Raw genomic sequence first — 17231 nt, forward strand, 5'->3', positions numbered from 1 at the left:
GAATTTGTGAAGAAAAACTATCATCCGATGGCGAGTCAGGAGTGATCATTATCATATTCCCTGAGAATTTTGTCTACCAGTCTAGTTTCTGCATTAAGTTATTTCTGGCAGTAAATCATTTGTAATTATCACACCACGGAGGAAACGGATATTTTTCAACACCGTTCTCTATCAACAGGACTATAATCAGCCAGACATGAGCGACGAGGAGTGGCTGCTCGGAGCAGCAATCCCCACAATGGTCGGCAGCAGCTTATCTTTAATTGGCACCAGTGTTGTGATACTACTGTGGCTTCTCTCTAACAAGGGAAAGAGGTCTCTTCGCTACATATTGATCATTAATTTGACGTTTGCCGGTATGTCACGGCCTTGGTCATAATATCTTATCCGGTGAAATATCATACTGAACAAATTGGATCGTCAGAATTCATCAATTCCTTAAACAACTCTATATCAGGAGGGTATGTTCTCGCAAAAAAACACGGTGTTCCTCCTGGGAATGCTTGTAAGATAAATGGGTGGATAGGCCAGGTATCTGTACAGGTTTGTGAGACACTTGACAGGTCTCCGTGATTTGGGCAAGAGACTGACTTCGGAGGCTAGGTGGCCGACTTTTCGATCCTTGCCATTGCTATAGTGACATTGCTAGCCATACACCGCATGCCATGGATTCACGAGCCCTGTGTGCAGGTGAAGTATGTTGTAGTGATAATTGTGTGGACTATTCCACTGTTAACGGGTAACTGGACATCCATCTTGCCCCACTCCCTGCTAGCTAAACCAAAACCGTCAACGCTGATACTCGGCGCTCAGGAACCGCGGCGCTTATCATGGACGCCTACGGGACTGTGTCAGGCAATTGGTGCTGGATAAAGCGCGATCCGCGATTCCTGCGCTACGCTCTTGGACACGGATGGCGCTACACTATCATCATCACCACATGTATCATCTATGGCTTCATCTTTCGGCGCATGCATCGTATTGTCAAAAGCAGGAAGCAATACAATAAAGCAGCTTTGGACTCCGCGGCCAAGTCAAATGCGGGCATGATACTTCCAGGCACTGTCACGAACAGTATGGCGACGAAACTCGCGACTTCCGTTCAAGGTTAGCAACACCAGGTTGTTCTCTGACGAAGCTACTAACCCTGATGCAGAACAACACAACTCGGCCTCCCATGACTGGCCACATGGCCCTGCAGCGTCCAACCTGGCCGCGCCAAACTTACCAGTGACCGTTATCGAAAGATCCAAACTCGATGAGGAGAGTTGGCGTTGGTTTCTCCTTGTTTTGTACCCGCTCACTTATATTGCTCTTCTTCTTCCTGGCCTGGCCAATCGTCTTGCTGAGTTGGCAGGTCACAGTAATCGTTGGTTGTGCATCTTTCAAGCCTCGACGCAGTTTACGGGACTAGCCAACGCGTTGATATACGGGCTAAGGGAGCATCGTAGGATTAGACGAAGATGCGTTTCACACGGGGTGGATAGAAACCCTAGTTCATGATGAAAATATTCCAGCTCGACTCAAATTGCGGTGTTGCGATGTCAGCACGAGCTGGATGGGAGGTTCCTTGTCGCGGGCAAACAGTGTCTCAGTGACTCGTCGACGGAAGTATCTAACTTTCTGGTATTCGTTGGACTATAAGAGTTGGACAATATGGGCCCTGTGGGCCATGTGGGTCCTATACTTGCCACTATCGCCACCTAGAACGGCGACCATCCCCACATACCTCTATTACGAGAAATGTGGCGAGGATAGAACATTCCCTACTTATCTATATGCTTCTACAACTTGTCTGAATTAATCAGCAAGTCTACCATTCATTGACTATATAAGAACCCTTTTGTTTCCATACATAGACCCTCGAAGAGAGGACCAGAGTTAGCTACAATACAGACAGGTTAGGCATATGTGCCCTCCTTTTGCTCCTTCAACGGGAACATCAAATCCAAGTATAAGTAACGTCCCACACCCACATCCGGGACACCCAAAAATGCCTCAACACCGCTAGCCTCTAACTTCAACCTCCCAATATCGATTCAATCGTTACAAAATTTTACGTACGTCTTCTTTATACTAATATGAGTCAATATATCGAAGATAATATTTGTCGAGCTCTTCAAGCAATAGCTACCGGTCAAAGCCTCCGAAAAGTAGCATATGAGCATGGTGTCCCAAGGTCTACTCTTTCACGACGGATTCAGGGAGCCCAGTCAAGAGATATATCCTTCGCTGACTACCAGAGGCTCTCTCCAGCCCAGGAGTCTCATCTGACTGAATGGGTTCGAATCCAGGCTGCCCTAGGCCTCCCACCAACCCATCAACAGCTCAAAGACTTCGCCGAGCGTATCCTACAGATCCACGGAAACACCGAACCACTTGGAAAGAACTGGGTCCAGGCTTTTATCAAGAGGAACCCTTCAGTCAAGGTCCAGAGAAGCAGAGCTATCGATTCCCAGCGTATTAATGGAGCCTCAGCTAATGTGATCAGGCAATGGTTCAAATACCTCGCTATCCCTGAGATCAAAGCTATTAAGGCCTCGAATCGATACAATATGGATGAGACAGGTATTCTAGAAGGTAGAGGATCAAATGGTCTTGTTCTAGGATCATCTGAGACTCGTTCTATACGGAAGAAACAGCCTGGATCTCGAGCTTAGACATCTCTTATAGAGTGTATCTCTGCGACTGGTACTGCACTACCCCCACTTGTGATATACAAGGGGAAGTCTGTCCAGTAGCAGTGGTTTCCTCTGGACTTGACTCTATACGAAGCTTGGAGGTTTACAGCAATAGAGAATGGGTGGACGTCAGACTCTACGGCTATTGAGTGGCTACAAAAGATCTTTATTCCTTTGACTCAACCAGAGGACCCTGAAGAGACTAGGTTACTTATCCTAGATGGGCATAGTAGCCACGAAACGACAGAGTTTATGTACCTCTGCTTCATAAACAAGATACACTTGCTTTTCTTGCCGCCACACACATCCCACGTTCTCCAGCATCTCGATCAGTCAGTCTTTGGACCCCTCAAGGCAGCCTATAAGAAGGAGCTTGGTTACCTTGACCGATGGGATACTACTACTGTCGTAGGGAAGAGAAACTTTCTCCTCTGCTATAGAAAGGCACGTCTAGCAGCATTGACCGCTAAGAACATTATCAGTGGATGGAAATATACTGGTCTCTGGCCTTCGAGCATAGCTAGACTGTCAGAGAACAGAATGCCATAGGCACCGGTGGGACACCGGTGGGGCTCTGGTGTAGGAATGTGCGAGTCATGACACGATATGGAAGTCTTGGTTTGCGGAACAATCGGGGAAACTAGTGCTCCGCGGCTCCGACGTCGGGTTCTAGCTATCTATGTAAGGGGCGGAGGCCCGGGAAGAAGATAGAGGGAGAGTAGAGATCAATGCATCACCGTGGGCACCCCTACCTGAGACCGCCAGTGACCACCCGGTATTACGTAGGAGGGACGCCCGTTACTCCCCATCACTCTGTACTATCGCCTTCGGCCTAGCCGTACCCTGACATAGACCCCTTATGAGCCCCCTGCTCCTTGAGAATACGTCAGCACCAATCAGACAACCTAGTCAGACTTGAAAAGGGTACTCTGATAGTAAGGGTAGTCAGGACTGGGCGTTAGAGACATCAGCAGTAGCCTGGTCAACGCCTAAGAGGAGAGATGAGCTCCAAGATCAACTCAGCTTATTCAGCAAGCTTGATAGTGATCTAAATACCCAGTGTGACGGGCTCACTGCGAAACTATACAGCTCAACATGGCCAAATACTGTTAATTATCTAACTGAGGAGGAAAGTAAAATATGCGAGTTGTCCCGGGAACACGGACTATGTTTTGTGTGCCCTCGATGGTTCCTTTGGTGGATCCGGACGCACGGTCCTTGCAGCTCCGGATCCCATATCAGGCACAGCCTGTCACACCCAGCGGCTACTCTTTCGGAAAGTTCAAAAGGGCTTTGATGAGAAGGACTACCAATTAGCTGTCGCACAGCGAACGATTGAGGCAATAGAGGCAGAGCTTGAGGCTAGTAGGGCTAGGAAGCGGAGGAAGGTCAAGATGAGCCCTAATTCGAAGTTTACTAATATCAAGGCTATTCGGAAGGCTCAAATCGAGGCTGGTGAAATTGAGGATAGTACAGATGAGTCTAGCGAGTCTGAAAACCCTAGTAACGGTGAAAGCTGTATTGTAGTCGCATTAGAATAAGTGTAAAAAAGGTTGAAGTTAATGGTTATAATATACAGGTGTCGGCTGGTGTGGTTGGTCACTTCGCTGGTAGATAAGTCCCGATTTGAGCCTCGCCCACTTGGGTCGGTGACGAGTCGCGGGTTCGAATCCCGCAGCTGACACACAAGGGGGTTTAGTCAACCCTTACGGCGCGCTGCCCACCTTGTTGACTTCGCCTACCTAGCGATAATAGGGAGATTGGTGCAGTTTAGGATTACGAGCATCCTAGCCAGTCGACCGTCAAGCACTACGTCGGCGGAATATAACTCGACAGCCGGTCCAGAATTCGAATCGTTAATCCGACCCCTTATCGGACCTCGCCTATCCGACAACGCTCGTCGGCGAACCCGTCCCCTCACGATAGAAGGCGCGCAGCACGCCCTCTCGCCGCGATTCTTGCGAGCGTCTAGACCACGTTACGGTCTATCCACTTGAGCGTATGGTTGAGATGTATACGCTCGACGAGAACCCCAATTAGCAGATACTACGACTTGTCGCGACAAAAAAATAGTCGAGCATCTTCTGCACATCAGCAGCATCCCACCCCTGAGAACGAATTTAAGTGCCACATTACCACACTTATCGGTAGTTCAGGCAGGGGTTGTAGCACAGACTTAGGGAGGGACAGGAGGTTTAGTAGTCGTTTGGCTACAAGTTTACCTGTATAACCGCCCGACGCGGCTTAAGGGCTCGCTATATCATCTATAGCCCCTTAAGGGAGTACTTGTAGAGGTACCGAGGGTTAACACCTACGGCGTATTTAATATTTTAATATACAGTGTCATTTTTAGGGCGTCCCACATGTGGGGGTGTCCGGGATGTAGGTGTGGGACGTTATCTCATAAGCCCTGATTCCCCGAAATAGTGCGCCGATTTCACCCGCCAGACGTTGTACACGGCACATCTGTGAATGAGATTATCGAAACTTTTGGACTATCTTGCAAGTGCCAAATACTTGCGAATACTCCTGCGGTGAAGCTCCAATCCTCCTGCGACACAATAAACAAGAGAAAAGAGGCTTATTTGCACAAATTTCACCAAAACAGCTTATTTAAGCTATGGGGAAATTGCTGCAAGTTTCGTTGGACTCTTTTGTGGTGTCACAACTTCCTTGAAGTTTTCTTTAAGAGGAAAGGAATGCGCGATGCTCCCCCTGAACTGCACCGGTCACACCTTCTTTCGAGGGGTAAAATGCACCCGGAGACCTCCACTCAGGATTTGAGCGTCACCCAATATTGATTTCCACCATGAGACATATTCCCTAATGATTCCTTGAGTAATCCAACCCATCTGCCCACCCCTTAAGCATACTCCAATCTCTCTACGCCCCATCCAGGCCTCAAATACTCCGCATCAAATCTCATGTCGTAGTTCGTCTCATGTACATAGTCTACATTCCACTGAACCCTCATCTCTGCCCCCAGCGCACTCTGACTCCACACCGTAACTGCAATCGTATTATTCCCATCATAATCCAAAATCCCCGGCGGCACAGGGAAGTCGATCTGGTTCCCGATATACGGATTGAACCGACCGTACTGATAACCGTTGACGAACAACAATGCGCGGAGTTGGTTCGTGGCACCGGTTGGCGATATGAATGTCGAGTTCGAGGGCGCGGTGAGGCGAAAGGAGATAGACACGTCAAGACCTGCTGGGACAGATAGAGGGACGACGGTTCGGAAGGTTCGAATCCCGGCCCCGGGGACGGCGAGGCTAGTGCTATTGGATGCTATCTTGGACCAGGACTTGTCGTTGTACCCAGGGAGATGCATGCCCACTCGCTCAGCGTACAACCCGCCCTCGTTAAGCGGTCCGCGGATCGTGTCGAGGACGTCCTCCCGGCCGGCAGTGCCTGCAATCTTCCACTCGCTGAAATTGTACTCGCCCGGGCCGATGAGTGTGGCGTTGGTGATACCTCGAGGATTCAGCGCTAGTGATCGTTGATCGTGGCCCGAGTTATCCATGACAACGACGAGCACATTATCCTTATTTTTGTTGAGAGTAGCGTTCGCGAAAGAGAAGGTCGATCCTTGCTTGTCAATCCAGGAGAGGCCGAGCCAGGAGCCGATGAATTTCGAGTTGAGCCAAGCCGAGTAGCCGAACGCTGTGCCGCCTGTGATGTTCAAGAAGACGCCGGTAGGCGGCTGGGAAGAAGCGGAGAAGGTGGCCCGGTAGATGTGGTTTCCAACGTGAATGTCATAATCGTCCACGTATAGTACTGGGTTGTTCGATGCTGGCTTTGTGGGGTTGGAAGTGTTGGTGTTGGTCGCAGCTACTTTAGTTAGCTTCTACCAGACCTCTCTAATTTATTTCACTTACCAACCCAGGCCTTGCTCGTAGCGGAGTAGTTACCGCTGATCTCAGGTAAGCTGTCAGCATATCTCCATCCACTCAACTCAGGAAGTAAATAATCTTCTGCGCCACCGATGGTCGCTCTCAAAACCGTTTCGTTGTTTGAGTTTGTCTGCAGCTTCTTTCCGTTCCAGGTGACCGTATTAACCGACTTAGGTGCGAAGATCTTTATGGTGGTTGTGTTTGCAACATCGCCAGTCAGTACCAGTCTGTTACCCTCCAGGCTCACCGAGCGAACAAGGTACGGTCCTTGCACCAGTACTGTTCTGATTTAGTTATGATCCCAACAAGACTGCATCCATTGACAAACGTACCTGTGTCATTTCCAGCCTCCGCTGGGTCGTTGTTCAAGGACGGCGACCAAAACAGATATGCAGCTGCGCGATCGAGGAGCACCACTCTAGAGCCATCATTGAGATCAATTAAACTCATCCCAGAGTTTTCTGTAAATGAGATAGTCACACTAGACTCCCCAGGGTGAACTTTGATGCTCGAATAACCACTGCGCGAAGCTAACCTAGCCGACGTCACATCCTCGATAGTGAACTCGCCAGATTCGCCTCCGGGAGTCCAGAGGACCAGCACCTCCTTGTTGTCGATTATGGCGTGCGTGAGAACTTCTGCTGTTGAGTAAAGCAGTGACTTCTGACCGAACTGGAAGTCGGTGACGATGATCTTGGATTGATGGCCGTTGAGAGTGATGAGACCGCCATATTGGGGTATTGTCACTGTAAGGTTGGTAAGCTGCAGCAGACGAAGTGAAACCGAACACTATTCGAGAGGGATAAAAAGTAGAGGTGTGAAGAGCCCTAATACAGGTAGCATGAATTTGGGTACTAACAGGGGCCAGCCGAAGTGTCAACATCCAGGGTGAAAGTTTCCAGAGTTGAGGATGATGAGTCAGCATGCATGGTCACATAGAAGGCCGCACCAGTGTCAGGGTTGCGCAATTCGGAAGTCTCAATGGCGGAGTTGCTCGCATAACCCGTATTCTGGAGTTCATTAGCAATTATTTCACGAAGGAAACCCGACTATCTTACATTGCCGATACGATCGGTCTTGGTTAGTTCCTTCGCAACTGTGCCATGTTTTAGCCTTGAGATACAACTCGGATATGCCCTGAATCATACCTCTCGTGAACTGCGTCAGAAGTTTGGTCTCGTAGTACTTGCTTCCAATGATCCGATTCTCCGAGATTGGCGAGGAATAATCGTAACTTGTCGCTGCGAAATATGGGTCAGTTTTCATCCTCGAAAGATGGGGTTTCATCAAGACCAGCTTACCCACGACAGGAGCAGCATGCCATCCCCACGAAGTACCGCCGAAAAGCATGTATAACGAGATGGCCGATACCCTCTGGTATATCAGGTTGCGGTAGAAAAGGTTTGCGAAGTCGGCGCCAATGTCTCCTGGACAACCACCTTCGGGGCCACCCCAAGGATTGTATGATCCGCCCTGGAACTCAGGCATGAAGTTTGGCTGGGTTCTAAACTCCACTTTAGATCAACGGGCCGGATTAGGCGAACGGGACAGACTTACGGAGACTGTTTTGTAAAGTAGCTAATCACACAATGTTAGCGGTCAGTCAAGGGCATGATTGATTGATAATGAGATGTACTCGTAGTAGTTCACCGTTTGCTAGAGCAGTTCAGTCAGCGTCACGTTGACCAGGTAATATTGGCTGCTGGTTACTCACATAGGCAACATATTTACCGTTCGTCCCAGTGCATTCTGATAAGTTGCAACTCCAGCAGCTAGGGCTGTAGTACAAAGAGTCAGTCGACTTGCTCCTAAAGTGGAGAGCGAATGGAGAAGGGGTGGGAGGAAGGGGGGCGCGGGGGGTAAAATGGCCGAGTAGTGCGTACTATGAGTCTAAACCAACCAAGTCCTAAATATCAACGAATTAGCTTTGTCTTCCTTAAGCGGCTAATGTGAAACTTCTCATCTTCTCTGAAGCCAGGTCAGCGAATAGAATTGGGGTACGTACCACATTGCCTGTGGCGTTCGAGAAGTCCTTGGACCAGGAATAGCCATTCTACCCAGACACGCGTCAGCACAACACTGTGTACCGGATACTCCGTAGGACTCCGTAGAAAAACCCACCATGTTGGGAGCATTGTGCGTCAATGGCACATCAATCCCGTTATCCCTCGCGTTCTGCTCCAAGAGCTCCATGTACTCTTGAACCTTCGGGTTATCAGTCTTAGTAGCAATGTTCTTCCATTGCCCATCGAGCTCGTTCTCGATCTGAAACAGAACGACGTTGCCACCATTGGTAATCAAGTGAGGCGCAACAACCTGAGACAAGGCATTCATATACGGTGTCCAGGCTTGGGTGTATCTTGGATCGTTGTCCCTCAAACCACCGTATGCGCCCGTAGTTAACCACAGAGGAAATCCACCTGCGTTCGCTTCGGCATTGACGTATGGTCCGGGCCTGATTATCATGTACATGCCGAGCTCTTCTGCGAGAGTCATGATGGAGGTGAAGTCGTGCGCTCCAGTTTCGAAGTCAAGAACTCCGGGAGTTGGGTTGTGATAGCCCCAGTGGTTGTATATGGAGAAGGCATTGAAGCTGCGGAACCAGTCAGATACGATGGTAGGGATGGTGTTCCGAGGAGAATTACCCTGCGGCCTTGACTTTCTCGAGCAAATCCCTCCATAATTCCGGGCTGGATTATAGTAAGTTTTTATACTTGTTACAGTGGTTGGGAAACTTACACAGGATAGCGCCAGTAGTGAAACTGGAAGATCAGGTAAGCTGAATTGCTAGTCATAGTGAGGTAAAGAAGTTAACGTACCTCGCCGGAGAAGACAAAAAGCCGCTCACCATTGATAAGGATACTATAGTGATCCCTGCCGTTTTCCGAATTAGACCATTTCCAAACTTGTCCGATGGGATGAGAAGAACTAACCATTCTACAAGGTCCGTCAGGCCATTGTCATGTAGCGGCCATTCTGTCGTCGTATTACTCTGTCCCAACACTACACCAAGGGACACAAGCAAGCCAAATAGCGTGAATAACCTAGTGAGCGCCGCCATGATCAGTGACTTTCAGCAAAACTATCAAAACCCGCAGCCTGTGAACAACTCCAACTTCTTGATCACAAATTGGGGCATTCCCATTCTTATTCTCGACCCCAACTGATCAGACATACGTCCGACCCCACAAATGAGGGATCACCAGGGGTTCAAGGTCGTATCCCGTGCAATCCCAAATTTCCCCGTCGCCATGCGGATGGGGCAAATCGCGGGGTATTGGGGACCGAAAACAGGCGAGCATTCAGACAAGGGCACTTGGCGTCACTTTACGCGCCGAAATATTTGGTAAATATGACAACATTCGGGTGAGATGCCGAGATAGGCCGAAGACGTTACACTGTAGGCTTGGGTTTATATTTAAAGGCGTGTGTCGTCCCATGTTGGGTTGAGCGCTAACGGGATACGAAGCGGTCAATCGATGGAACAAGGGTTGAATAAAGTGTCGGTCCCCGCATAAGGTCTCCAACAGTTCATCCAAGAGTCTGGTACCGAGGTCAAGTTGATAAATCGATGTCTTGTCCTCGTTGTAGAGCTATCCAAGATCATGACAAGAACATTGATGGTTTTCAGTCGAAAGCTCTCCGATGATTCCCTACCATACCCCGTGAGCAACATCCGGTGAGACAACATTACGAAGATAAACATCAACCCTTACAGTCAATGGCCCACAGTCTTACCTAGATATTCTTTTTCGATTTCTTGCCCAGTCACGGTCGTGTCCTTTGTCAAGACTCCACCCACTTCTACCTAATCAAGGGAAACCCCTCTTCAACAAGTCTCAGACGCACCCCCAACTCGCAACCGGGTCTTCACACGCAATATCGGATTATCTGGATTTTTTAGCATCTCTTGATTAATCCAATCCAGGTAGAAGTTGCCGGATTTGTGCTGGACATCGACTTAAAATGTAAGACTGGGTTTCTCGGTGCTCCTGGCTTGAAGTTGACAGCTCTCGTTTTCGCCAGGAAAAGGTCTGGTCTTCTCCTCGTTGTTGCAGTTAATGATGGCAATGAGATCACCGTAGCCCACATCGTAGTAATGCGCCCTGTGATTAACCAATGGAATAGTCGGCGATCGGGATAGGTGAGTTCAGAACACCTAGCCAGATACTTCTGCACATCCTCTACTTCCTTCTTGAATCTGGGCACATCAGTACATGCCTTCCCTTCTCATCTGAATAGAGGTGACTTACTTTGGTTCAAAATCAACTCCTTTCCCCTGCTCCACCGACGGAATGAAATCGTAAAGCTGAGAGACGCATTTACCTGCCCCGAATGCGTCCACACCTGCGCTCCGTCAAAATCGGTCGACTGACTCGTTCGCATGCTCAAAACGGGAATACGAGCCCGAGCTATTCCGCCAGTAGAACTCCTCCGCCACTCTTAACCAAAATATCTGAAGAGCCGGGTCTTCGATTCCTCGGAACGTCTCTTTTATGTCCACGGGCATGCCCATGGTGCAGAGGATTAGGATGGGACGTTTTCCAACAGTAGAGAGACGCCAGCTGTAGTGAAGGATTTGGTGGTGCTGCCGATGCCGAAAAGGTTGTGGGCCGTTATGGGCGTTGAGGCCCTGGGTGCTGTTAGTACGTGTATGGTTAGAAATATATACCGTCTCATAGTGCTACCGGATTGAATAAGGTTCCTATGAGTGAAACGGGGGATGAGGCGTTGACATGAGTTTAATATGCACTAGTGATCGCGTTCTTCCTTTGGCCAATGTTTATTGCCATTGATAAGTGCGACGGCCAATTCCTAGCGCATGTCACTTTTGCCCGACAGAATGAATTAATTCCTCGAATTCAATATCTGCCATGGTTTAAAATATGCTCAGGACCGCATTCTCATCTCATCATCGACTAGAGTAGAATCTGTATCAACCCGAAGTGTGTGTTGTGTGACGTCGTCACTGTGAAAGGTATCACTGCGTTCGACGGTGATGGCCGTAGCACTATCAGCGAATACCAGCACAAAAATACTGGTGACCAACTTCATGATGGTGAGTAGTTCCATCCCAAATGCGAAAGATATGTTACTGCAACCACAGCCTCATTTAAGGCCGGTACCCAGCATGTCAATGCCAAGAGAAGCCAACAGGGATGTTTGTAGGCGAGCTGGGCGTTGCCATAAGTGGTAGGAGACAGAGCAAGCCCCTGCTTGAACCGTCAGGGCGGCATAGCAACGTGATATCGGAGACATTTGTTTTCGTGGTGCAGGACACAAGCCCAACGTGTTGGTTATCGATAAGAGTCAAGGTCATGGTTATTTGACCAGACCTGCGCAATCGGCCTGAAGGCCTTATGAAGTCAGCAGATTCGTTGAAGAGCCTGCTAGACAGCCTGTATGATCATGCTTTAATAGTTTAGCCCTCAAGGTCGCATTTGCAGCCCAACTAACCATAGTTAGTCCCCTTCGTAAGTCAAGCAGGCAGCCATCCATTCCTTCATTTCTAACAAGAAGAAGCCTGATTATAGTGACCTGTACGTCTAGACAGACGTAACGTGCACAAACTTCGTACTCAATGTTTAAAATCCGGGGACTAACAATTGAGGTGTGAGGCCAAGGGTCATCTAGGCTCAGAAGGCACCTCTGTTGATCAGTTCATTTCGTTCATTAATCACACCAGGATTCCAGCGACTCGGACGGATCCTTCGACTTGGCCACGAACGCAGTAAAGCCTTCAAAGTAAGTATTGTTGGCCAATTATATGCCCACTTCGACATGACACCGTCAGCCCGGATGCGAGCCCACAGTAGCATAGTTTCATGACCCATCGGAACCCGAATCGCCGGAAACAACATCATCGGCAAATTGTGCAGTTTTATGCAGACGCTGACAGATTGTGCTCCTACTTCAGCAAATCAGGATGTAATTCTGAAGCATTTTATGTGCGTGCACGCGTTTTACGGAGACGGACACAACTTTGTAATCCTGCCGTTCAAATCGCTGTTCCTTTAAAAGGACTTATACACACACACTCAGCCCAGATGCGCGGGTCTTATTCTTTACAAATCAGGTAGCGGTTAGGATACGCTGCCAAGACGCAATCGGTCATTTTTCATGATTCCGGTGTTCCCGACTTTTCTCTCTTTATTTCTACGCATCCTGCGTGTTTCTTTGTCTTTGACAATGGCTGCTAGTTAGGGAATTTGGCTGAATTCCCATGCGTAACCCGACTTTGTCATTGTCGCATTGTCCAAGACATCCAAGCAAAGGAGAGGAGCCTCCACGGATGCTGTCGGCCCACATTCTCCAGGAACTAGGCAGCGGCAATACCCGCATTCATCCCATCAAGCTTTCTGTTCCCACACCACCCACTGATCCACAATTGATCCACAAGCTCGGGTACGTGTCTGAGTGCTCCTCGAGGCCGAGACAATCCGTCCTCTGAAATCTTCATCAAACTCACTGCACGTCTCTGAGACAATGACTAATAAGACAACCAGTCCCCTTCTCGTCCGCCATGGCGTCCAGCAGCACAGCAACCGCGGCTCACGACATCGACACGCTTAGGCAATTGGAACGCAAGATCAGCCAAGCATTTGACGAAGGTCACGATGCAGACATACCATCGAGTGAAGGATACATCCTCGACGACAGGGGCCAAAGGAAGCGCGCGCGATCCATCGCAGAGGTCAGGCGCAAATCGGAAGCCCACAGCATGGACGGAGAAGCAGCAGACCGCGATGTGGAAAAGGCACCCGGGGCGCACGGCGGGGGCATGCCTTTGAGCAACGACGACATAGATGGCAATGACGATCTAAATGTCATATCAATGGGCCCGACAGACCCGGAACACCCGTACCAGTGGCCCCGCTGGCGCACCTTTATGAACGCCTTCTTGATCAGCGCCATGTCATTCTTGACGCCTCTAGCTTCGTGTAAGGCCATGATCCCATCTAGCTGCGTGCAAGGAGGAAAACACCTCACCCCTCTGCCCCTACCCCCCATAAAAGGAAAAGGCCCCCTATACTGACACATTCTCCCAGCAATCTTCGCCCCCGGCGTCCCCCAACTACTGCGCGAATTCCAAAACCCCAGCCTGGAAATCGCCGCCTTCGTAGTCTCCGTCTACATCCTAGGGTTTGCCTTCGGTCCCTTAATCATGGCCCCGGCGTCAGAAATGTACGGCCGACTCGTCGTCTACCACATTTCCAACGTCAGCTTCCTCGCCTTCGTCATAGCGTGCGCTCTGGCACCTAACATGAACACCTTGATCGTGTTTCGGTTCCTGTCGGGCGTATTTGGGAGCACGGCTATTACTAACGGTGGGGGTTCCATCGCGGACTTGTTCCCCCAGGAAAGGAGGGCCGTTGCCATGGCTGGGTTTGCGGTTGGGCCTTTGTTGGGGCCTATTATTGGACCAGTGACAGGGGGGTTCTTGGCTGATGTGAGTGTTCCCTTTCCAGATGTGTTGATCTCAGCAAGTGGTAGAAGACTGACTGAGACTTCAAAAAACAGGCCGAAGGCTGGCGTTGGAACTTCTGGGTCCTAGCCATCGCCACCGGCTTCCTCTCCATCGTCATGCTCTTCATCCTCAAAGAAAGCTACGTCCCTGTGCTCCTGGAGCGGAAAGTGCGCCGGCTGCGCAAAGAAACCGGCAACAACCTTCTACGCTCCAATCTCGACATCGGTCTCTCCACATCTGATTACTTCAAGCGGGGCCTCGTCCGACCCGTGAAAATGCTGCTCCTCTCGCCCATCATCATGCTGACGTCTCTCTTCATGGCCGTTACATACGGATACTTGTACGTCATGTTCACCTCCATGACCGAAGTATTCCAGCAGTACTACGGCTTCTCTACCAGCCTCGTCGGTTTATCTTTCCTCGGCCTCGGAATAGGGTCGCTGGTGGGCATCTTTGTGTTCAGCAGTACGTCAGATCGATACATGAAGCGCAAATCCGCCGAAGACGACGCCCGAGCCGGCGCCTCCGGCACAGAGAAGGAGGGGGGTATGAAACCCGAATACCGGCTCCCCTTCCTATTGCTAGGCGCCGTTCTTCTCCCCATTGGTTTATTCACCTACGGGTGGACGGCCGAGAAACACGTCCACTGGATCGTGCCCATCTTCGGCACGGGGATTGTAGGCGTTGCGAATATTGTCATTTTCATGGCTTTGCAGATGTACCTCGTTGATGCTTTTACCGTCTACGCGGCGTCAGCGCTGGCTGCGAATACGTTAGTACGGTCTATTGCGGGCGCGGTGTTGCCGCTCGCAGGGCTGCCGATGTATGAGAAGCTGGGGATTGGGTGGGGGAATAGTATTTTGGCATTTATTGCGCTGGGGTTTGCGCCGGTTGCTTGGTTGATTATTAGGTATGGGGAGGTTATTAGGAAGAGCTATCCTATGAAGAATCTATGAGATAAGGGGTATGTATGGTTGGGATAGGGGTGGGGCGGCATGTAATAAGCAAGCTTGGCGATTCAATTGATGGCCCACAGGGAATTTGTGCGATACTACGAATAGAGATTCTCTTTGTTATGTTGAGACGTTTTTCACTTTTCGAGCTATTGCGTTCACATAGCAGCAGTTTTGGAAGCCCGCATGTTGTGTTATCCATCACTGTCAACACAGCTTCCCATCACATCTGCAATGTTTTGATCAAGCTAAATGCAGGTTTCGAACCTTATGTGACAACTGCCGTGTAATACTGTCCTAAGCTATCAAATCTATCAATATCTTTTTCACTAAAAACGACTGTAAGCTTACATATACTCTCTCCGCAAGTTTAGAACTTATTCCAAGCTATAGCAAAGCATAAGATTTAATGTGTCTGATCTACCCAAGTCTAAAGGAGTGAAGGTGGCCATATGGTCTGACAAACTGGCGCAATTAGGTTGTAATGCCCTTGAGGTTCCACCACCGCTCATCGTCAGTCAACTGGCTGTAGTAGCGGTAAATCGGAAAATACAGTTGTTCGAAGTCGAAGGCTGGTGCGGTCCGACAGCAAGCTCAAGCACCCTCCTCCTTAGTATCCCGAAAAATATAATCCATGAACGCCTGAGGCGTGTGATTGCCCGCCATCTCAGCGGTTTCGGTAAACTCCCTAATCTCCCTCTCCTCCTCATCACTCAAATTCACCCCCAGAGCGCCCCAATTCTCCTCCAGATACTTCATTTTCTTCGTCCCCGGAATAGGGAAAATGTCCTCCCCTTGCTTCATCACCCACGCCAGCGCTAGCTGCGACACCGTACATCCCTTGCGATCCGCAAACGCCTTGAACTGATTCACCACCTTGACGTTCTGCTCGCGGTTGCCTTCTTGGAAACGGGGCATCGCCTTGGTGCGTATGTCCTTTTCGTCGCCGGGGGTTTTCCCTGCGCTAAAACTCGTGGTTAGGAGACCCCGGCCCAGGGGGGCGGCGACGACAACAGCGACGCCGAGCTCGCGGCAGGTCGAGAGCAGGTTCATGCCTGTGGGTCCTTCGATATCGCGCGTGAAGACCGAGTATTCGATTTGGATCGCGGCTACGGGGGCGATTTTGACGGCGCGACGGAGAGTCGTAGAGGAGATGGTAGAGAGGCCGATGTGCTTGATCCTACCCTCGCTAGAGTGGCCTTATTTTAGTTGATGGCCTATTGTGCAAAGTTTAAAGGAGGTACTCACGCTTGGAGTTCTGCCAAGGCTCGCATGGTTTCCTCGATGGGCGTCTCTGGATTGGCGCTGTGCAACCAGTCTGGCCAATTATATTAGCAAGACAGCCAATATGTAACACCGGTCGTTTCCGTGACTCGATGACTCTGTCATCACCTAAGAGTAACAGTAGCGACATCTTGCTATTGTCCGAATGCGCAGTATGGAAAACGGGAACGTCAGGGGAGCGGAAGAGAACTCACAAATATCAATGCAGTCAATTCCCATGATCCTCAAGCTCTCCGCACAAGCTTTCTTGCAATAAGGCCCGGAGCTGTCAACCTCCATTTTCTTGCTACCCTTGACAAAGCCAAACTTGGTAGACAAGAAAATCTGGTCCCGCTTGCCCGTACGCTTGAACCACTTGCCCAACAACTCCTCGCCGTCTCCGTAGAGACTTTGAGGATATGATTAGCACTAGGCTTCGAGTGGGCTCTGTGTGGAAATTACTTACTCGGAGCTGTCCCAGAAGGTGTTACCCTGTTCTAGGGCACGGTCGAGCAAGGCGAAACGTTCCTCATCGTTGGGGGTTGAACCGTAGGTTTGGTAGGACATGCCCATCAGGCCGAAGCCCATCGCGGGAACGAGGGGGCCATTCTTGCCAAGGGGGTGGTAAGGGATGGAGTTAGGTGCCATTTTGATGCTGAAGTGGATGCGAGTGTAGAAGGATCGGGAAAAGGTAGTTGAAACACGATGGGGAGGAGCCTGTTCTTTGTAGTCGCCTACACTCGATCTTGACGCCATAGGAAACAGGGGTTTCTACCTCGTTTCGATATACTGCTGGTGCTGGCCAATCGGCTTGCAGATTTTGCGACCAGACCAATCAGTGCGGTGGTCAATCTGACAGCAGGAAAATTCTACAACTTAGATCTCACACCGATCGAGTCAAGAAAGAGCCAGCTGCCTTCCTCATGAGCCGAATCAAAAGACGAGTGGCCTTTGCATTATTATCCCG

The 17231-nt window shown here is 49.9% G+C and overlaps 3 protein-coding genes across 3 annotated transcripts; 1 reads left to right on the top strand and 2 right to left on the bottom strand.

Moving 5' to 3' along the window:
• Positions 1-5255: 5255 nt before the first annotated feature.
• On the bottom strand, positions 5256-9674 carry BCR38DRAFT_472527 (putative beta-galactosidase B). Its single transcript, XM_040862914.1, has 17 exons — positions 9514-9674; positions 9400-9454; positions 9320-9342; positions 9226-9270; positions 8702-9173; positions 8586-8633; positions 8464-8486; positions 8295-8358; positions 8217-8236; positions 8138-8158; positions 7882-8084; positions 7729-7821; positions 7639-7676; positions 7440-7590; positions 6913-7326; positions 6566-6859; positions 5256-6518 (listed from the first exon to the last, which is right to left on the bottom strand). Exons 1-17 carry the CDS (start codon positions 9639-9641, stop codon positions 5545-5547), a joined length of 3066 nt encoding a protein of 1021 aa, XP_040717631.1. The 5' UTR covers positions 9642-9674; the 3' UTR covers positions 5256-5544.
• Positions 9675-13103: 3429 nt separating this feature from the next.
• Positions 13104-15004, top strand: BCR38DRAFT_455896 (bicyclomycin resistance protein; the record flags this gene model as incomplete). The annotated part of the gene is made up of 3 exons (XM_040861849.1): positions 13104-13521; positions 13630-14030; positions 14102-15004. 3 exons carry the CDS (start codon positions 13104-13106, stop codon positions 15002-15004), a joined length of 1722 nt encoding a protein of 573 aa, XP_040717632.1.
• A 396-nt stretch (positions 15005-15400) lies between these two features.
• Positions 15401-16948, bottom strand: BCR38DRAFT_387251 (aldo/keto reductase). Its single transcript, XM_040857500.1, has 4 exons — positions 16731-16948; positions 16480-16673; positions 16250-16319; positions 15401-16190 (listed from the first exon to the last, which is right to left on the bottom strand). The coding sequence occupies exons 1-4, from the start codon at positions 16910-16912 to the stop codon at positions 15596-15598; spliced, it is 1041 nt and encodes a 346-aa protein (XP_040717633.1). The 5' UTR covers positions 16913-16948; the 3' UTR covers positions 15401-15595.
• Positions 16949-17231: the final 283 nt, after the last annotated feature.

The sequence above is a fragment of the Pseudomassariella vexata genome, assembly GCF_002105095.1.
Source record: "Pseudomassariella vexata strain CBS 129021 chromosome Unknown BCR38scaffold_4, whole genome shotgun sequence".
Classification (NCBI taxonomy): domain Eukaryota; kingdom Fungi; phylum Ascomycota; class Sordariomycetes; order Amphisphaeriales; family Pseudomassariaceae; genus Pseudomassariella; species Pseudomassariella vexata.

Bases quoted from the DNA above. Each gene is read 5' to 3' on its own strand.
- BCR38DRAFT_472527 (XM_040862914.1), bottom strand. From the start codon at position 9,641: ATGGCGGCGCTCACTAGGTTATTCACGCTATTTGGCTTGCTTGTGTCC. The intron at 9,343-9,399 runs GTACGTTAACTT...CTGATCTTCCAG, and splicing joins TTTTTGTCTTCTCCGGCGAG to TTTCACTACTGGCGCTATCC. The intron at 8,159-8,216 runs GTACATCTCATT...TTGTGTGATTAG, and splicing joins CAAACGGTGAACTACTACGA to CTACTTTACAAAACAGTCTC.
- BCR38DRAFT_387251 (XM_040857500.1), bottom strand. From the start codon at position 16,912: ATGGCACCTAACTCCATCCCTTACCACCCCCTTGGCAAGAATGGCCCC. The intron at 16,320-16,479 runs GTGAGTTCTCTT...ATAATTGGCCAG, and splicing joins AATTGACTGCATTGATATTT to ACTGGTTGCACAGCGCCAAT. The intron at 16,191-16,249 runs GTGAGTACCTCC...AGGCCACTCTAG, and splicing joins GCCTTGGCAGAACTCCAAGC to CGAGGGTAGGATCAAGCACA.